This window comes from Fulmarus glacialis, unplaced genomic scaffold (genome assembly GCF_000690835.1).
Source record: "Fulmarus glacialis isolate BGI_N327 unplaced genomic scaffold, ASM69083v1 scaffold3464, whole genome shotgun sequence".
NCBI classification, from domain to species: domain Eukaryota; kingdom Metazoa; phylum Chordata; class Aves; order Procellariiformes; family Procellariidae; genus Fulmarus; species Fulmarus glacialis.
In genome coordinates this window covers 29,152-49,844 of record NW_009209771.1, presented here as the reverse complement: position 1 = coordinate 49,844, position 20,693 = coordinate 29,152, and the positions used below count along the sequence as shown (strand labels likewise).

The 20,693-nt window shown below is 40.5% G+C and overlaps 2 protein-coding genes across 2 annotated transcripts in view; both read left to right on the top strand.

Moving 5' to 3' along the window:
- Positions 1-20,693, top strand: part of LOC104076161 (protocadherin-15-like) — a 127,414-nt gene that overhangs the window by 92,809 nt on the left and 13,912 nt on the right. Inside the window, exons 11-13 of the mRNA XM_009576928.1 lie at positions 1,667-1,843; positions 9,146-9,364; positions 13,087-13,197. Coding sequence (XP_009575223.1) covers positions 1,667-1,843; positions 9,146-9,364; positions 13,087-13,197 — 507 coding nt within the window. The remainder of the gene's footprint in view (positions 1-1,666; positions 1,844-9,145; positions 9,365-13,086; positions 13,198-20,693) is intronic.
- Positions 18,321-19,803, top strand: LOC104076160 (protocadherin-15-like; the record flags this gene model as incomplete). Its single annotated transcript, XM_009576927.1, has 1 exon — positions 18,321-19,803. A coding segment is annotated over one exon (1,395 nt), but the record flags the coding sequence as incomplete, so codon positions are not given.

Below are 20,693 nucleotides of genomic sequence, written 5' to 3'. Positions count from 1 at the left end.
CTCTTCCCATTTTCTCTGAGTTGTATTCTGTCCTTACCCAACAGCCATGGTTAAAGCTCTTCTGATGGCACGGTCTAAGCAGCTTTCCGTTTTCCTTCTGGCTCCAGCCGTTCTTGCCAAAGTTGCAGTCCCCACCATCTTGGCTGCCAGCTCCAGCTCCAGCCTTGATGGGAGTACCAGTTCTCCCTGTTGCATACAGAATTTGAAGGTCATCCAGCTGAGCTGTAATACTTCTAAACCTCCTTTTTTCATTGGATCACAGTGCAGCAGATAGAGAGAAGCAGTCTGCTACAGGAACTCAGCAAATTTCATGGGGCCCACTAGAGTAGCGGACCAGACAAGGAGGAAGGAAAAGAATGTATTTTTAAAAAATTTTATTAAGGTATTGTACTTTCTAAAGCAGTTTGTTAGAGCAGTAGTGAGTTATGCTTATAACTTTCCATAAACTCTCCATATCCGAGGTGCAAGTGTGCTTGCCATCTGTGCAGAAACTTTTCAGGTGCTCCGTGAGGTCCTTTCCCCATCGGTTTGGTGCTTCAGCAGGCACGCTGAAGGCATTTCAACTTGGCCTCGGCACAAGTATTTTTTGTTTATTTGGAGGGACATTCTGCAAACAGCCATTCTCCCTTTTCTTTTTGAACCTTTTAGGAATAACATCACATGTTAGGACTTCTTCCATAAGCAGTCCTGCATGGAAAACTGTAGAAAAATATGAGATTTTCAATTTGGAACAAAGGCTTCCAAAAGCACATACTAAGATGTCTGCGGACAGTCAGTTGTCCAAAAAAAAGGAAAGAATATTGAGTAATAAAGAAAATTGGTTACATGACAAGAATTAATAAAATGACCAGTAAATGTCATCTTCGCTAATAAATTTTAATTCCCCAGAATTGCATTTATCTCATGTATTGACACATTGCGATTCATATACATATCCGCAGAGTGTGCCATTCAGTGCTCTGGCAGCTTGTAATAAATCCTTCTCTTTGGAAAAAGAACAGCTTTGTTTTGGTTTATAGTTGTTATGCCCTTGTTATCTTGGGCGTAGCTGCCACTGAATTCTATCAACCTATCTTTCTTCTGCTTGTAGAACTTCTGCAGTTTTGGGGTTTTTTTTCCTCTGGTGAATGTGTCAGCTCGATATTCCAGCTTTCTTACAGCTGTAAAACTTGCTCATGCCTTTTGGAGTAGCGGGTGTTCTGGCACCTGATATGTTGTGCTGTATTGGAGGGCCAGATGAAATATCCCACCGAAACTGGTCGAAGGGCTTGTTTCTGTGGGTGAAAATTTACTGTATGCACCCTGTGTAAGGCTGGAATTGAAGAGTTCTGAAATGATATAGCTTAATAAAAGGATGACGGGGTTTTTTTGTGAAATATAGATGGTGTTTCCCATGAGCCATTTAAAACTCAACTGATGTCATAAATACAAAGAGCTAGACTTAAGGGCACTATTTCTGGTGACCTCTCCTAACACTGCTAAGCTTTTCCCAAGAGTTCAGCATTTTAGAGGTTATACGGGAGCAGAGATTTTTTAAAAAGTGCTCTGAAGGTTACCGTCCTTCTAAGCCTGTGGTTTTTGTCTATTAGTATCTCGTTTGGGCTGCTGTCAATCTTGATCAGTGCAAATAAATCACTGCAGTTTCCTGGCTCCGTCTCATCTTTAGGATTTTGGAACGCTATGTCCAAGATCAGATTCCCGGTGCGACGGTCGTGGTGGAATCCATCGGTGCGCGGAGGTTTGGTGATGGGTACTCTGAAGAGGATTACACCAAGTCTGACCTCATGGTCTACGCAATCGACCCGCAAACAAATAGAGCTATAATGAGGAACGAACTTTTTAAGTAAGTATATTATTTATTGCTCTTCCTATATTTCTATGAACTGTTTTGAAGCCTGTTGGTCTGTCTCTGTTAGCAAGTGGTTCAACACAACAGGAACAGAAAAATCTATTGAAGCAGTTGGTGTGTGCCCCTACACCTACCCAATGTGCAGCTTGGGAGTTTACAACTTTAGTAGATTCAGTCCATTCCCTTGAGCTGAACGGCCCCAGTACATGTGATTTAGACACTGTCGCCATGAGAGCTTGCAATACATTTGGTCCACCCTGTGGAGGAGCTTCCAGTTTAAATTCCTCTGAAGGAATTTAATTTCTATGTACCAAAACATCTCTGTGATCTCTAGGCAAGGGCTTTGGTGCCCCAGTCATTGACCTTCAGGCTTTCTGCAGTTTGGAGCATCTCCCTCTCTCTTCTCTTTTTTGTGGAAACCAAAGGAGAAGAAGAAAGGGAAGGGGAAGGAAGAGAGGTGGTGGGCACCTAGTCTGAAGCATAGACATCGGGGCGTGACCCAGGCGTACATCTACATGCAGGAGATCAGTAGTGCTCACAGGTGCCCATCTGCATGGGCCCATCCCACCAGCTGCTAGAGGAGATGGTGAACAGCAGTAGACAGGCCACTTATATTCATAATTTGATGTTGTTTTGCCTTTTCAATTAACTTCCAAATTAGCAGTTAAATTCCAGCGTCACATGAAACGTAAGAGATGGCTTTTTATTGACTGACTATCCAGCATGTTGCCCGTGAATGGGCCAGCTCTGGTCCCGGCAGCAGAGCGGTTTGATAGGGTGCCACTCTGCCTGGGGTTTGCACCTTAGCAGAGCTCCGGTGGGATATCACTCTGGCACGCCACTGCTTCGGGGGCCAGTGGTAACTCCGCTCTCTGCCTGCATAAGAAGAAAAGCCAGAGATTATATGGGTAAGGACATGAAATTAAGGTACTGTGGTTTTTCTGAGTCATTGCTAGCGCCAAGTAGGTTCTAAGACAAAATTAGTATCTCAACCCATTCAGCTGCCGATGTATCAATATGGCTGTAGAATCATTTTGTTAGAAACTGTATTTTTGTGTTTCAGCATCCTGCATATGATTCAAAACAATGAAAATGCAAATCAGGCTCTTCTTCTAAAGCAGCCGCTATCTTTTGGGTTTTTTTGCATGTGTTTCACCTTTGTGTTCGCTTTTTCTCTCAGTGAAAACTAGACCAGACTGTTCCATGACGGTATAAAGCAGCGTGTCAGTCAGCAGCCGAAAAAGCAAATGACTGTGAGCCATCTCGGTGGACTGTGATTGAAAAAGGGCTTGTTCTCCCGAGCTCTTAATTTAGTACAGATGAATTATAGCATACTAACGCTCTGCATATATTCAGAGTTTATAGGTTGGAAAAGATCACTGTGATCAGTCTGACCTAGTATAATAAAGACCATAGGAACTCTCAAAATTATTCTGCTTTGTGTCGTGTCTTTCAGCAAAGCAACTGCTCAAGAAAATCCAATCAACTACAACCTTTGTGTTGTTATTGCAGGGTAGTTATTTTTACTGTCAAAATTTAGGCCTTTTTTCCTTTTTTTTAATTTGTCTAGATTTAGTCATGGAGTTTTATTATAACTTTGGGTGCTAGATTGAAGCATCCAGTTGGCTAGATTGAAGCATCCAATCTAGGCTTATGATCACATCTTCCTTTTAAATTTTTTCTTGAGAAGTTCCTTGACCTCTGCACTCTGGGCTATGTTTTAATTCTTTTAATCACTTACAGTTTTCTCTAAACCCTCTCCAGTCTTCCAGCATCACTTTCTGAACTAGGAATATAAAAATCAGGTGCAGTTGAGCAGTGGTAGCTTTCAGAGCGGTGGCAATACAGCCTCCTTCCTTCTGGTGGCCATTTTTTGTTTGCAGGTATCTCCATGGTCATACAGTCTTTTTAGGTCTCGGTGATGCACTGGGAGTTTGTGTTCACTTGTCCACTGCCAGAGCTGCTGATCGTCCCCAGAATGGGGTCTCTGTGATTTTTGTTCCCAATTTTATTCAAGAAGTGGAAATTAAGGAAACTTGGTAGGAAGCCAGCAGAAATCCCCGATAAATAAGCATTTTCCTTTCCCTCTAAGGAAAAGTGACAGTAAATCTGCTTCCAGTGCTCCTGTAAGTGACTCTTGTACCCCAACCCACTCCCAAAACTAGTCTCAATAAAATGTATTTTCCTACCTTACACCCAGACTACCTACTGATCCCTTTTTACCGTTACTTTTGCACTTTTACAGTTTGTAAATTCATTGAGGTCTGTGTTTTCTTCCAGTCGTAGCTGAAGTGGGATCCCATTAGAAATGCTCAAGGTCAAAAGGACATTATTCGGTGCTGTCTAGGTTCAGAAGATTTGTATGACGTTGATGACAGTTGAAAATTCTGACACCCTTTTACTCCTCACTTTGGAAAGCCCTCTGCAAATCTACTATTATTAGTATATGAAAGTGAGCTAGTATCCGAGCCTGGAGGCAGTTAGCTCTTTCAAATCCATAAAAAGAATCTTTTTTTGATGCAGACTCTCTTCATGGTCAGAAAATGTGTCCCTCTTCATTTTGGTGCCCTTTGAAAATATAGGAATGTCTTTTTAGGGATGTTTGTGTGTCCAGTGAAATGCACAGAATAGAATAGAGTTAAGATAGGTTAAAAAGCAGTTTTTCAAATGTGCAGGGAAGGTTATTCATTTGCCTGGTCTGCAAATGTATGGGGTATCAGCTTAGATGCAACCTCATTGCTTTTTTCTCTTTTCTCTCTTCAAAAGCGTTTAAATATTTACATCGGCAAAATCCTGGGGAATGCTTTCCTGCTTTAGGGTAGAGGTGAGTAAGTGTCAGCTTACTAAAGTAAGGAGAAAAACGAAGTGAGAGTTTGGTGGCTTGACATCTGAAGTTAACAAATTTTCGCTAGCAAGTGGGTGAACCTCAAGAGATTTGGCTCAGCTCAGGTGCTTACCCAAATCTAAAAAGAAATTCCTTCTGTGACCATCTTTCCTGGAGTTTTGATCTTTACAGGGATGGCTCAATGTTCCTCCTGCCCCAATCACAGGACACAGTAGCAATGGTTGTCCCCTCATTGGGAGGAGACTGCCAAGAGTCACAACCATCCTTCTGCCAGCCAGGAATCTGCTCCGGATCCTAGCAGGAAAGAGATCAATAGGAGAAAGGATCATTTAATAAACTGGATATGATGGGAGAAAGGTTAGAAAGTCAGAAAGAGATGGAGCCCCCTGTTTTAAAAACTTAATTAGCAATAAGGAATATAAATTTAGCCAAGGTATTTTCCAAGTGTTCAAAAATTTCATGATGTATACAGACGAGAGAATTGTACCAACAGCACAGATTTAGCACATGAATTCTACCAGTTGTGATTTTAACACAACTTACAAAATTATTGTGTATTGGAAGATACTTGTGGCTTTTCTTAAATGGGCTTTTTGGGAATGCCCTGCTGTTTCTGCTTATAAAACGTAGTGGAGGCCCTGACTTTAACTTTATGTTAAACCTGTCACTGTTTGAAAACAATTATCTGCAAAGGTCTTTTAAGGAATGTGGGGGCAAGTTGAGCACAGAGTGGAGCAGAGCGACCTGTTCCCCTTCGCAGGTGGGGTGCTGCTGGGATACAGGCAAATATCACTGGTGACTCCTCCTGGTTGGTGCTGGCAGCCAGGCACAAGTCAGAGCAGCACTGGGGTCCCAAAGGTGCTTGGCTTTGCACTGGAGCTGGGAGGAAAGGATAGTCAAGCAGCTAATGCCCGTCAGCAGCTGAGCAAAGTCACACTCATGACAGCACAGTCATCATGCAGCAGAGCTGCATTTCTACACGTAAACCCCACTAAACCGAAGCTAATGTTTGAGGCTCCCACAATCACCTCTGGGAAACGTCACTCCGATACGTCAGTCGTGTCCGACTGTCATTTATGAAATTAAGAGATACAAGGAGATGCAGCGTGCTCTGGATGTGCTGGATTAGTGCTGATGTGCACAACGATAGCGCATGCACAGACTGTGCCGTACTCGCTACCAGGCTATTTTGAATGCCTCACATCCACAAGTCCCAAACGAGTAGCCCAATCCCACATATTTGCATTCAAGCAAAATGTTTGGCTGGAAAACAAAGACATGATTTAGAAGTCATGGACATAACAGCCGCACTGTGTTTGTCACTGCCAGCTGGGGAAAATCCATGTGTCTCTCCAGACATGCTGAATTTTCCCTATCCTGTACTTTGTAAGACGGATATGCAATGAGAGATTCATACTTTTCCTTAAAACTGTTATGACTGATCACCTGACATTTTTATTAATCAGGGATCTGTCTGGTTACAGCAAAAAATGGGTCTGAGTAGTAACTGTGCTTTGTTATTTCCTCCCTCTACCACAAACTCCTAAAAGACTTTGAGGCCACTTAGATAATTTTACAGACTGAAATGATCAGCCTCCTTTTTTATCTTTTATATGAAAGAGGGTTTGATTTATTGGAGCATAAAAGAGTTGAATCCAGAAAATTTCTCCTGCATATATTAAGTGGAAAATGTCCACCATTAAAAATAAAATGCTTACCCTGTCTGAATCTTTTGCACAATGTGTCATGTTTCATCATGGAGTCAATGTGCATGGTTGAGTTACGAACCTGTTAAAATGGGGTTTGTCAAGAAAATGCTAACGGAATTTTAACTGAGAGATTGTGAAAATCGTCCAGAGGTTTAATGCTGTCCTAGTTGAATGCTTTTGCCAACTCAAAGGACGTGTAACATGCACCAGTGACATCTAGCGTACAACAAAAGAATTAGAGCTCCGTTTATACTCGGTTTATGCCTTGTGAACCACATTGCAGGTCTTTAAGCGGTGAAAAGGGATTTTTGCTCAAATACCAAGAAAATGTTTTGCAGAAGAAATCAAGGAGTTAGTTGGGAATATCAGCAGAGCATACTAATACAAAGGGAAGTTACTCTTCAAAACGCCTTGGGCTGCTTTTTGTGAGAGTGAGGGTCTGTGAGCGAGCAGCCGCTGCTCTTCTTTGAAGTTAGTATCATGAAACCAGCACCATTTCATCATTCGGGGTGAACTGTTCTGCACGTTATGAGATCCAGCTAGTAGGTTACACACGCAGATCAGAGTGCATTCTCCCCAAAGTTCAAAAAAAAACGGGGACAAACAATGCTAAGGGTTTATCAGTAACTTAATTTGAGAGGAAATCAGTTGTAAGAAATTACCACCCTTTAAGAAATGGTCTTTTAGGACTGTAATTTCTGTCTTGTGATCAGACTAAGGAAGTAAAAGCTATTCTAGACTTTGTTTAGACATTCAGAGTTTATATGCAGAAATCCTTTCAGAATATTTTTTTAGCTGTTGTTTTTTTGGGGTTTTTTATCTCAGCGTTTTTCACTTGACTTTCTTTCTCCAGGAGGACCACTGTACATGTAAGGGTCTGGGGTTCTGCTATATCCTCCTCCATCCTAATGGGTACCTGCTTTGATCTTTATAGCTGGAGCCTACTACCTGGCAGCTTGTGAGACAGTCAATCCTCACTTCAAAAGTGATCCAAGAATTTTTATTTTCCTTTGGAAGTTAAAGCCTTGGCCAATATATTTTTTCAAAAAAGCCTTGGCCAAAATATTTTTTCAAACTCCTGAAGTACATTTCTTTAACAAGCGTACTGTTTGCTATCAAAAAGTCATCCAATAGAAGATTTTCCGTCATATGGGAAATGAGGTCATTTGATCAGGATTTGCATTTGGCTACCTGTCTTTACACTGCCAATTATCAGATCAGGTACTGAACTTCTTCCACTGCATTTGCTTTTTCAGAGACCGTTCCAGTCCTTTGCTTAGTAACTGTTGTTCCAAGTTCCTCTCGTAGGTGATGCAGAAGCGGAAGGTGGACACTATTATAGGTTGCCAGCAGAGACAGCAGCGCGTGGTTCCTGGTTAGCGAATACCCTAGTTTTGCCGAGGACCCAACTCTGTCTTATCAGTGTGCCTCGTAGGCCTACTTGAAGGCAGTGGTTTTCTGATAGCTGTGTAGATAGCCTATTGTTCTTGTAATTAGTAATGTTAGTCACGATTGTTCTGGTATCTGGCGGTGTTTGGAGAACCCCTGAAGTTTAAATTACAGTTTATTATAAACATTTAGTGCTTTTCCTTTTAGAAGAGGTTTGAAACTCCAGAAGAAATGGGCTGCATCTTTTCAAAAACAGAAAAAGAGGAGGCCGTTTACAGTAATCCCCGTCTGTCATCTTTTGTGATGCTGCATCTTTTCAAAAACAGAAAAAGAGGCCGTTTACAGTAATCTCTGTCTGTCATCTTTTGTGACCTCCCATTTGACTTTAAGCAAAAAACGACAGATGATGTAGCATTTTCTAAAATGCTATTGTTTTCCTTGTTACAATTCTCCTGCATCTCCCAAGAATGTTGCTACAGATTCCACCCAAAAATTGCCGTGATGGAGAGGATGCTCTCAGATAGCCTGAAGCCAGTGAATAAACTCCCTCAGCACTGTGCCAAACGTTGAGAGGGCACATCCTTCAGCTGCTCTCATGTTCACTCCCACTGGAGATGAGTTCATCTGATCATTGTCCCTCTGTGTTTTCCTCTTGCCATCGAACAGTCGTGCTATGAGAGGAAAGCCTTAACTCAAATAATTCAATATGTAGTACCAGCACTACAATCTAAGAAAACAGCAGAGACATAGAGGCTAACTAGACAGAGCAGATGCGAGAATGAGGTTCAGAATTGATGCGGCTGGGGGGAACGGGGTGGGGATTAATAAAAACATAGTTTTTCCAAATCCCTTTTCTTTTTAATATTGGAAGGGAAGTCCAAAGGGAACAAACTGTAGGCTATCCCTCCTGCCAAAGAATTTCCTTAAGAAGCTGAGGAAAGTCCTCTAAAAATGACCCGCTTTTAGAGTAGCAGCAAGTTGATCTTTAGACCAGAGTGGCCTTCAGGGGTGTGTGCAGGAGGGTTAGTTAATTCTCTGCAACAGACCACTGAAGGAAAAAGCACAAAGCAAGCCATTTGCCATGCTGCTCTCAACGGCATGCAGAAGTTTTTGCCCCTAGAAATTAGGATAAGCTTCAGCTCACCTCTCCTTTTCAGTGTTTGAACTATGTTCTGGTATTAAGTACATTGGAGTTAACACTGACGTAGGGATTACCGGGAATTACTAATATTCTTAAGCACATAAAGAAGGGGGTATGTGCTTTATCAGACCACAGGTATTAACGCAACTCTGCCATAATTCAAACACAGTTAATGAACTTGGCTGTAATAGTTTTCTTTTGTGACATTGAAGGTTCCTGGATGGCAAACTGCTGGATATCAATAAAGAGTTTCAGCCATACCTGGGGCAGGGTGGACGCATCCTGGAGATCCGCACCCCGGACGTGGTAGCGAACGTGAAGAAGCAGGCGCAAGCCGTAGGCTACACGGAAGGCGCGTTACTTGCTCTGGCCGTCATAATCATCCTTTGCTGTATGCCAGCTATTTTAATAGTTATGGTCAGCTACAGACAGTAAGTACTCCTGCTCCTTTTTGTGGTAGCAACGTTGTAGTAGGGATGCTACGTTTCTTAGCAGAACTGCTTTGAAAATTATCCTTCATTGCAAGGAAATTATTATACAGGGAAATACTTTTAATTTCCCTCTCACCACAAGAGTTGGTCCGTGCTTGACGTGGGCTGTGCATGAAAAGAAAAAATGCACGGGAAGTGCATCTTGCTATACTTTCTAAAGTTGCGGTGCAGTAACTGTTTTAGAATATGTGCCGAAACACAAGATCAAAAAAAAAAGAGGAAAAAGGTGCTGTTTCAATAAATGAACCAAAAGTCAAATTGTGTAGCAAGGGCAAAATAAGAGAACTCAACTTTTTTGTTTAAATCCTAAAATACTCACAGTTACGTTTTTTTCCTAGCTGTATGCTTCTTAATTGCAAATGTTTCATGAAGAATTGATTTTGTGCCATTTTAGCGCTATCTAAAGCAGCATACACCAGAGGGAACCTTCTTGATACTTCCACTCACCTCTCATAGACTCAAGAGGTTTAAGTAATTGGGCTAATAGACTAATTAAAGGATCAACATCACTAACAAGTTCCTCTTAACTAAGCCTTTTCAAGTCCACTCGTCTTTAAAATCAATGCATTTGGACTTAAAGGCTGTATATTTATTTAATTTCTTCTCATGAAGGATTTCTAATTCCACATGCATGCTCTGAGCACACAAAGAATTACGAATCATTACAAAATCAAAATATAAATAATTCTGTGCATCTTCCTCAGTAAAATGTCTGTATTCGACTTCTGTATGTATCGGTCTGTACCTCCATATCTTTCTATCTTCATTTTAAAATTGGTGAACTAGCTGGTATATAATATGCCCTCATCATGGAAAACCTCTGCTCCACAGGACCATATAGGAGGGAATTCCCAGAGCCCTGCTGGATTTTTTGTTTGTTTGTTTTTCTTTTTTATTCATTTTGTTTCTCTTCACTGTGTTGAGGGCAATGAAATGTCCGTGCCTCTGCAGACTCCTGCTGCAGTGTTGCATCAGTCTGTAGGAGGAGAGGGCATGGAAGAGCTGATGTACATGTATTACAATAAAGCAATTACAATCTGAATGCTGTAATAGATGTGGTACAATACTCCAGGTGAGATTTAAACTGCATTTTTCCTTTCTGCATTGCAGTTAGGAGGTAGCAAAGCACTATGTTAGTCATCACTTAAAAAGCGTATCCTACATGAAAAAACAGTAGCCTGCCTGAGAGCACTTTCCTTAGTGACACCAGAAAAACAGCCAAGGATAGCCATTTCTTAATGGTTACTGCACGTTCTTTGGTTTATATTTATATCCCGGTTTCTGCAAACAATTTGGGTCAAAGGAAGAAGTCCTTTTTAAAGAAGTTTGAAAGAGCTTGACAAACTTCTGCGCCATTGGGATGCTAGTGCATCTCAAAGCTGCTTTACTTCTCCCAAAATTGTATATAAAATTTGCTTCCAGTGAAACACTACTGAACCAGTTCAACCTACAATTAATTTGTTGTTGTTGTTGTTATCTGAATTGCCTGTTTCTTTAAGAAAGCTAATAGCACTAATCAAAAGATTATCAATCTCTTTTAAGAGCTCTAAAGAATCTGCCTAACTTCATTCCATCAAAAAATCACATTTTTCTTGTCCAGAAGTATGACTTGGAGTTGGATTTATAGCAGACCAATGTGAATAAACTACACTTTTATGAAAAACGTATCACTGAAGAGTGCCAAAGAAAATAAAAGGAATTTTAGTGTTAATATCAACACCAAAAGCTATCCAGAGCCTTATGGTTTGTTTTTGCATTACAGCCTTTTTTCTCCTTTTCAAAAGGAGTTTCAGTATTTTTCCAGGTAACATTCTGGCAAAGTAGGTGCTCCAGTCTGCCACTGAGTGTAGAGATTATAGCGGGATAAATGTAACTGTCATACTCGCAGCACATATAATGGAAGTGTTAAGATTTTCTCACTGTTAAAGCTTTTTATGTGCAGTAAGTCCGTTTTTCAGTGCTTTCCAGATCAGTGATCAGCTTACTAAATTTTGTAAAAACAATAGTTACTGACAAGAAAACTCATTTAATTTATAAAATTATCACTGTCAAAGTGCAGCTCAGTGCCTACATTTATGACGTGTAAACAAGCCAGAAACTATCGTTATTCTTTTCTATTAAATAGTGCCTTTGAAATACACTACCCAGTACAACCTCATAAGGTAACTATAAATAATGTATTATTTACTGATCACAAAAGACCAGTATCTTCTAAATAGCAACCAAAAATAATACTCCTTCACTATTGAAGATGTTTTCTATAGCATTCTTGAGAATGAGAAAACAGTTACAAAACTGCATCCCTAGTAGTTCATCTGTTAAAGAAATATCACGAGGCCTATTCACGTTTTCATGTCTTACCCTTTCCTCTGTGTCTGCATGTGTGTGGCAGGGACTTATTTTCTGTAAGCCCAAAGCAGCTTTCCCTGCTGTAATTCATGTTTATGCTGACTGCAAAATTGTTTCAAGAGTATCACAAATAGCAGCTAAGCACTGTTCAGCTCTGGAAATTATGATTCTTTAAACATGTCATTAATTCTTTAATTTTGTATGTGGAAAGTAGCGTCTAGTTTATTACTCCTATTGGGTTTGCTGTTTAGGACAATTGTTGCAAACGGAATTCATTTAACTTTCCTTTTTATCTCTTTATCTTTTTTTGCATAACAAAACAGATTCAAAGAGTAAGTACTTATTTTCAGCTTTGTTTCTAACAGCTTGCATAGGAATACTGACAGCCTACTAGTCTTTATTTTTAAGAAGAAGGGGTACTTGCCATTCAGTAAGAGTTACTTCCTATACTCCAGCTTGTTCCTGAACACCGTGTATGGCAAGGTTAAAAGTTACTTATATGGCTGCTCAGTTTATTTTATTATTGCATGCTAGCACGCATTAAAGATACTGTGGTTCCGCCTGTTTTCTGCAGAGAAAAAAGTAAATATTTCCATGTGTGTGGTATTCCTCAAGCAAGCAGGTGCATGTCAGGCTGGAGTGGCATAGAGAGACTTCCCTGGGAAGGATCAGGTATTGAGCACCCGCAAAACCAAAACGAGGTAGATCAGTCACGTCACCTCAGTGACACTCCCCCGGTTACACATGTCGGGGACCCAGGCTTAGTGTTCTAAATAGAAAATAGAAATTTGTTGCATTGTGAAAATAATTTTTTCAGGAAAACTCTTCATTGAGAGGGAAATTTCCCAGCCAATTCTAATGAGAAAGGAGTTGTAAGTGATAACTTAAACTTTGCCAGAGACTTTGTGTGTGTTTAAAATTACAGTTTCTTGGCACTTGAATGATGCACTTGACCAAAGCGCTTACTCTCCCCACCGTTAGCCTTGGGCAGCCAGAAGAGATAAACCTCCTAATGAGAGCAATGTCAAAGCTAGCACATACGTTATTTCCTGGGAAATACCTGCTGTGTCAATGCCGTCCTGCTGGTCAGGAGGTTTCTGTCCAGGGGGAGCTCTGGGATTCCACCAAGAGAGAACAAATAATGGAGAGCTGAAAAAGCCAGGAAAAGGTTATCACGTTATTACTTTTCTTTGAAGAAGACAAAACACAGGGTTGGTTTGAAAACTGCAGGAAAAAACATAGAAAAGTTTACGTCTCAGCTTATGTTAGGGTTTCTAATGAGTATTTCTCCTTCCCTACGTGGCTTACCAAAGGCGACAGGCCGAATGTGCAAAGACTGCGAGAATCCAGATGGCTTTACCAGCAGGCAAACCAGCAAGCACCGCTGCAAATAACCTCTATGAAGAGCTTGGCGACAGCACCATGTAAGTATTCCTTGTGCTACATCAATAAAATTGTTAGTGACCGAAGCCATGATTCGCTTTGCAGGGATATCGCTTCATGCAGTCTATGTCAAAATGTGTTTTCTTCATGAAGGGGTCTTTCCCCAGCTGCTTGGGGTTCTCAAACATCCAGAAAATAAACAGAAGGCCTCTGTGAGGGGAGAAAAAACAATTTAACCTGCTAATGGGGATTTCTTGTAGTGCATGGGGGAATCTTTAACAGCCTTTAAGTTGGCAAAAAGCAGGGTATAACCAGATGGTTTTTTCTAGAGCAAGAGCCTACAGCAGGCCATGCTACCAGGGTGAGCCAGGACTGGGCTCCTTTAGAGCCTTTGCTCCAGGCCAGCATGCCACGTTTTTCAAAGCTATTGACTAAACACATCCGATGAAATTGCTGCCCAAAAGTCCCCGTTTGCGGTAGTAAGAAATATTCTGTTGGGTAAAGTGGGGGGTTTTGTTCTAAATTTGAAACTGTTTGAATATTGAAATTAAAGATAAAGGAACTATCAAAATAGAGAAACCGCTGGCAGTTCAATGAATGTATCTTTTACCTATTATACGCTCGTAAAATAATCATAGTGCAAAGATGCCTACGTTTTCATCCTTCTGTAAACCTGAAGTTTATGGACTCCAACAACAATTTAATTCTCAGTATGAGAATATTACAGCGGAGAATAGGCAATTAATATCTATATCATACTGGGGGGGTTTGTTGATAAGCTTGCCACACTTACTCGTCTATGTTTATATTTTAAAACCAAGTAACGCTGAAGAGCATAGCATTAATAATATGTTTGCAGGCAGGTAGAGAGAGAGAGCTGCTGGTGGTGGTGTTGAGGATTGCCCAACTTCTGCTCTATTTTCAATCATTATTTGTTTTGCTCAGAAAGTTGAAATTTTACAGGTGCTGAGATTGAGTTTATAAAATGTTAAGGATGCATGACAGAGCATATCACTGCTGCTTTCACTCTTGGTCATCTGAGCGCAGTCTCTGCCTTTGAAATAATTCCAGAGCTTGAGCTTTTCTGTGTAAACAGAGGAGCTATACTTGAAGCGAGAATAGCTTCTCCGAACTGCTGACTTTCCTCCCATGCCTTTTGCCTTTGTGAAGTGTTACTGCTTGGGCAGGAAGGGAGGAAAAAGGTATGTTTGGCAGTCGCATTTCTGAATGTGAGCACTTCTGCTTGTGAACCCCATGAGATCACATCTGTACACATACAGTGAGGTGCCCTGCTGGAAAAAAATTCCTGTTTCTTTTGCATTTCACTAAATTTCTACTGAAATTAATGACTCGCTTCTACTAATTTTACTGGCAGTGACATAAAGCTGATCATCTGTGGGAACTGGATGTCCCAATGAATGAATCCGTTTTATACTGATGAATACCTTATGCTAAACCCAGAACAAGCTGCATTTTGCTGGGGTTTTACCTGCAGAGATTTTTTTATGTTTTAGTACTGCAACATAGTGGTGCAAATTTACAGTTTGCAATATTGACTTTGAGGCTTAGATTTATGTTCATTTTGACTAAAAATAGTTTTCATTGCACCGAAAAAGATGTCATATTTGGAATATTTTCTCTCAGATGTCTTTGCATACAGCTGAGATAAACACATATCCATCATGTTAAGGAACTGATTAAACATAAATTAGTAAAAATCCTTACAAAATAAATTAATATCCTTAGGATTTTAAAGAAAATAACATGCTTCAATAAAAATAATTACAAATTATCTTTCTTTTTCTATCAAATATTTGATTTCAAGGCACTGGTATACCTTAGGAAATTATTCGTTGGGGAATACCTTTTATTAACGTTTTTCATGAATTACAATACAATATTTCCTGTCTTTAGTTATCCTAAGACAGTCATCTTTCATTTGCAGTGCTGCCTTGTGTCTTGTTTTCTTAATTTGGTGTTTATAGCAAATGAAATGGAACTAAGCTCTTTAGTTTTAAATCTGCCTTGTCTTATAATTTTCATTTTCCTCTGTCTTTGGATACGTAGGCATCAGTAAGTAAGCTCATTTCATTGTCTTAATATTTGTAGCTAGTAGAAACGCTAGTTAATTTTCCTTTCAGTGATTCCCATTAAACCTTGCAATCTAAAACTCATATTTTATTTGTCCATTGATCAAATACAGGAAAGACATTTACTGTGAAGTTTCAATACTTCTATGCTTCTTTATCCTTTTCTTGGAAGTGGAGATGAAGTATGATTACTGAACTTGAATGGTATTATTTCTAAAGCCAAATAGAGCCTACTACCTTAAAAAAACAAAAAAACTTCCAACACTGAGCGCATGCACAAAGGTTTGCTCTCAGTTCATGGACTTAAGAACTCACAATTGGATGCAAGCAAAATCTTTCTTGTCTGCTATTTACAATTCCTTGCAAGGCAAGAATTTTCTTGCAATTTACAGAAATGTGCTTTAAACTAGTGAGCTGATGTTTCTCATTGATTAAAATACTGATACATAAACAGAAGAAGATTGCAGGATAACCACCTCATCCTTGAGAGGCATCACGTGAAGCAAGGAAGGAACTGAGAAGCTTTTGAAATAATCTGTTCCAGTAGCATAAAGGTGATGTCATCTTGCATGAGCCTTCTACTGGAGGGTTTCCTTCAAGTTCAGAATCACTCATTTCTCTCGCCTCGAAATAGACCGAGGGTGCTTGACCAACCTCAAAGTATGCTGCTTTAGAATAAAGAATTAGTTTATTATTAGTGTGAAATCAATTATTTTTCGTACAGTTGTATTCTGCCCAAAGGCAAGCCTTAGGCATACTGTTTTTTGGAGAACTGCAGTACTTGGGGAGAGTTTATTCACTGGTGTAACCCTTCGTGGCTTTGCTGGGCGTTATTCGCAAATGGGAGTGTGATCCCTGCACTCTGTGCAGTGATTCTTCTCACCGATCCTTTCGGGTCCCTGTGACCATTAGGAAGCTGTAGTTTCTCTGTGTGGGTGACCTCCCAGTCAAAACAAGAAACAAAAGTTAAGAAGCAAATGTGTTTCATTACTAAATACAGGCCTTCGGGGGACTTTTACGTAGTAAATAACTTAGAGGAGCTTTAATATCTCTTAATTAACTTCTATCCAGTATCTAGTTATTTAAGTTTCTCTTCCAGTTTTGATAGGGAATATTTAACCACTAGAGGTTAAATTTCCATTAATTTAGATTTGGTAATATTTTCTGAGATACAAAAAAACACCACCAAAGAAGAGGGAACAATCTGACCCGGAGGTCTAAAACTTTATCTTCCAGCATTCACGTAATCACGTAAATGTCATTTTTCCCCTATTCCTTTTGTTAATAAAGCCTAACCCTTTTTTATCTAAATTCTAAAGAATACAACTCAAATTTTGTTAGAGACAAGAGTTAGAATTTTTAAATTAGGTTTTGTGGAAATATTGGGCAGCTCTAAGTCACTAAAAACAGTTTTATATGGTATTTTTGATTTTTGTGTGTGTAGAAGTCATTGGTACTCATGCTGTACTTTAGCTGCAGTTGCCTAACTGCAGAAAATAGAAAGGTTTTAAGTATGGCATTCAAAATGTGGAGTACCAGCATTAGGCAGAGGCAGTGAAGCTGTAAGTGAATTGTACAAAAGTGGAATGCCATCTTCATACCCCGTTTCTACCATAACGTCCCCTTATGCCATCATATTCTTACCATAGCCTGTCTTACGGATAAATTTAGTATCTCGGAGAGCTTTTTAGAGTAGGTGTCCTTTTTAAGACTGGTTTTTGGTGGGGTTTGTTGGGGTTTTTTTGCATCCCCATGCTAGACAGCACATCTGTTTAGTTACAATAAATTTGTGTATGGCGATGGAAATGCATTTTGATTCGGTCTCATTGCTGATGAGGGTAACCTTCTCTTTGAAAGGATAAGGGCTTTGGTTTTAGCTTTATCTGACGTTGGCCAGTATCTTAAATTTGTCACAGTTTGCGGGGAAAGAAGTTTATTTTCAGCCTCAGGTAAGCATTATTTAAAATAGGGCGCTAAGGGCACACTTTTCTAGCTGGCAGTTTGGACATATTGATTTTAAAATACTGGTTATCTTAAAATCTACTCAGAAGTTTGTGGTATTAAAAATATTTGAGGAATGTAGGTTAACGAGGCACTCAGAGGTACTAGATGACTTCCAGAAAATGGTGAGACTTTTGGAGGTAGAAATTCAATGTAATCCAACTGCAGGGGTTTTTCACTTGGATTAACGTGGTGCAGAGATGAAATTCATACACTTATTTCTGCATCAATATGTGTATCGTAAATGCAAGAAACAATGCCCAGCTTGGTAATTCTTTAAGAATCGGTGTCGGGAGAATGGTCTGAGTACAATACACATCTCAGCTGACTGGCTTTGGCTCCCGTTGCCTGCCTCGCAGAGACCCTACAGGTCTACACTTCGGGTGTGCGCGGGTGCACCTCTGACTCCTCCCGGGGCCATGGTTTCACGCTCACCATCGGCTCGAACCACAGTTCTAATTTTGTGTGTGACCTATGGCCAGTCCCTAAAAAGCAATGCAGGCACACTTAAACACTGCCTAATAGTACATGTGTTTTCTAGAACAGCAGTTTTGATGCACAATTATTATAGAACAGGTTTAACGTAAAATCCCTGTGAATATTCGGTGTTGGCTGTGTGCAGTATGGCACAGGGCCACTGCCATTTGAATGATGGAGGCACAATTATACATACATACAGTATACATATCATGATTCCATATTATCTCATAGAGAAACTGTTTCGCACAACTACGTAGCATTGATGTTTTGTGTCATTGGGGAGATAGTGTGCAGTATTGACTGATACTTTTGAAATCTAAGTGGTTTTTTTTAAGAGGTTAACTTATTTTTGAACTTGCTGAGTAGCTGAAAATTTGTTTTGATTTTTCTTCCTCCTCAAGTCCTCCTCCCCTAAAGAAGATGTAAAAGTAAATGTCTTGCCCAGTAGTCTAGTAAATGTGATCTTTCTGTTGGATAGTAGTAGTTTGCTAGAAGTAATTTAATGGCTCTGATTCATAAGTTCTTTTTTTCTCTCTCATAAGTATCTATGTCCATGCATGTTTCCTCACATGTGATTATCTTCTTTTCTTTCAAGTCTTTTTCTTCTCTACCATTTCCAACAAAGCAGGGGAAAAAAGTCAGTCTTAGAAGAAGGAGACCGTCAGAGAGTTATAAGCAGCTTTGCTTCCCGTGCTATTGAGGCTCACAAGCAATCTAATATCAATGGATCATTGAACAATAATCTCCCCAAATCTTCAAGTAACATTACTTTTTTATCTGATGAGAACCCATTAACTACTCAAAACCCCTTATATGTGGAAGGTGTCACTCAAAGTCCCGCTGCTGCTGGGTTTCTACGGAAAAGAAACGATATTCTCGATACTCTTTCTCCTTCAAGACTAGTCTTGAGAGATGCCTCTTTGGGAGGCAGTCACCGTGCGTGGACGGTACCAACTCATGTTACTAAGAGACACGCGCCTGGTTCTCTGAGTAGGCCAGTTATCATGGACCCCATTCAGTGGCAACAGGAGAGACTCAAAGCAGAGAATGAAGGAACTGAAAATCAACATAGCAGTGTTGATGTTAGCAGTCCACTATTTCAAAAAATAAGTGGCCCCAAGTTAACTGTAAAAGAGAAGGCAAGACAGTTTGAGCAGCAGGCTTTGCAGGAAACGAAGCAAGTGAAATCTCCTGATGTGAAATCTATCCGATCGCCCACCCACAGCATCTGTTTCCAAGAAGGAGAGAACATGCTAGAGCAGTTTCCCAAAAGCGTGGTTGCTTCTCCTTGCCTTCGCTCTTCTCCTCTGTCCTCTCCAACACCTTGTGCTGAAGTAGCTGCATCGGAGGCCTCCGCAGTCCCCTCTGTAATCATCACTCACCACGACTATCCTGAAGAACTTTCTCCTCCGCCAACTCGCAAACCAACTCCTCCGTCTTTTAGGATAAAGAAATCAGTTTGCCAAAGTTTTCTAGCTCCTCAGACCAAAGAAGTTACAGAAAGCATTCCAGATCCGCCTAAAATTCCCCCACCCCCACCTCCACTGCTGCCACCTCCACCACCACCTCCATCCCCTCCTCTGTTGCCACCACATCCTCCGCCTCTGCCCACAGTTTCTCTTTCTTCTTCTTCATCTCCTCTTAGCACCCAGCACCTCTCCCCTGCCAGGCATTCAAAATCCCCTGCCAAACAGCCAGCTGTACCACCACCGGCCACAGTGCCAGAGCCTCCTCCCCGCAGGGAGCTGAAAGGGATTCTTAAAAACATTCAGAATTTAGCGGCGATCGAGAAGTCTGTGGCCAACATGTACAGCCAAATAGACAAAAACCACGTTCTGCCCAAGCACGTTTCTAAGCTCAAACCGGTTGCGACACCAGAGCTGCCAACTCCAGAAGCTGCGGCTGAGCACAACCAGCAGAATGGCAGCTTGAGCTGTGTTGTGGAGGAGCTTGAGAAACGCTTTCCCTCTCAGTCGACAGCACTGTAATATTTACGGTTGGATGTTTTCTGCATGTAACATTTTGAGTGAGATGACTCTAATGCAGCACATGGTATCTGCCTCAGACTCTTTAGAAATTCAGACTTTTTCCCCTTTCTCTGCTTATTCAGTCCTAATCTCAAAATTGAGAGACATTGTCTTTCCTGTTCACTCAGAAATTTGTAATGTATAATAATTCTACAAGTTGTTTTCTCAGAGCTACATCTTACTGCTCTATGATGCTGGTTCTTAGTCTGTTTACCAAAAAGTCTTGGGGAAAACTGTCCATTTTTACCCAAGGATCCGTCATAGACGGCAGAGGGCTTGATCCTGCTTTATGTTAAGCAGCCTTCACTGTAGGTAATATCAGTAAGCGGAGTGATTTTTCTGCAGCTGTAATTGGAATCTCTTGCTTTGCCCATAAAACGTACCACCTGGGAGGAATCTTACTGTCAAATATTGGATGTCAAAGCAAGCAAGTACCGGTAGTAAGCAGGCTCAGCAACAGTGAGCCGGCGTTATTGCAGCAATGCATCATCTTATTCCATGGGAGATGACGCAGCGCTCTGCTACGCTGGCATGCTTTCCTTCAGCTCGCGTTTACATCTCAAGTCAGAAGAAGGGTTTTGTCTTGATTTGTCAGTAAACCTGGCTGTCTTCCCTCCCGTTACCTATGTTCTGCCTTCCGTTGCATTTTTTATATTGTAACTGCATGTTAAAAGTTTTTATTTTGTAAATTTCTTTAATGTACAAAGCATTTGTTTGGTTTTTATTTTGCATGTGCATGTTGTTGGCGTCTCTCTTCAACTTTTATGCTAGTTTGTCATGAGCTTTACAGCTGAAATATCTCGCTTATCTTAAATTATAATAAAGTCACTCTGGTTAGTGTCACGAAGTGAAGATTTTTCAAGTACTTGTAAAAAATCCATGTAATATGGATTTATTTACTAGCTTTTTTGCTCACGGTCATCTAAATCAGACCTTTAC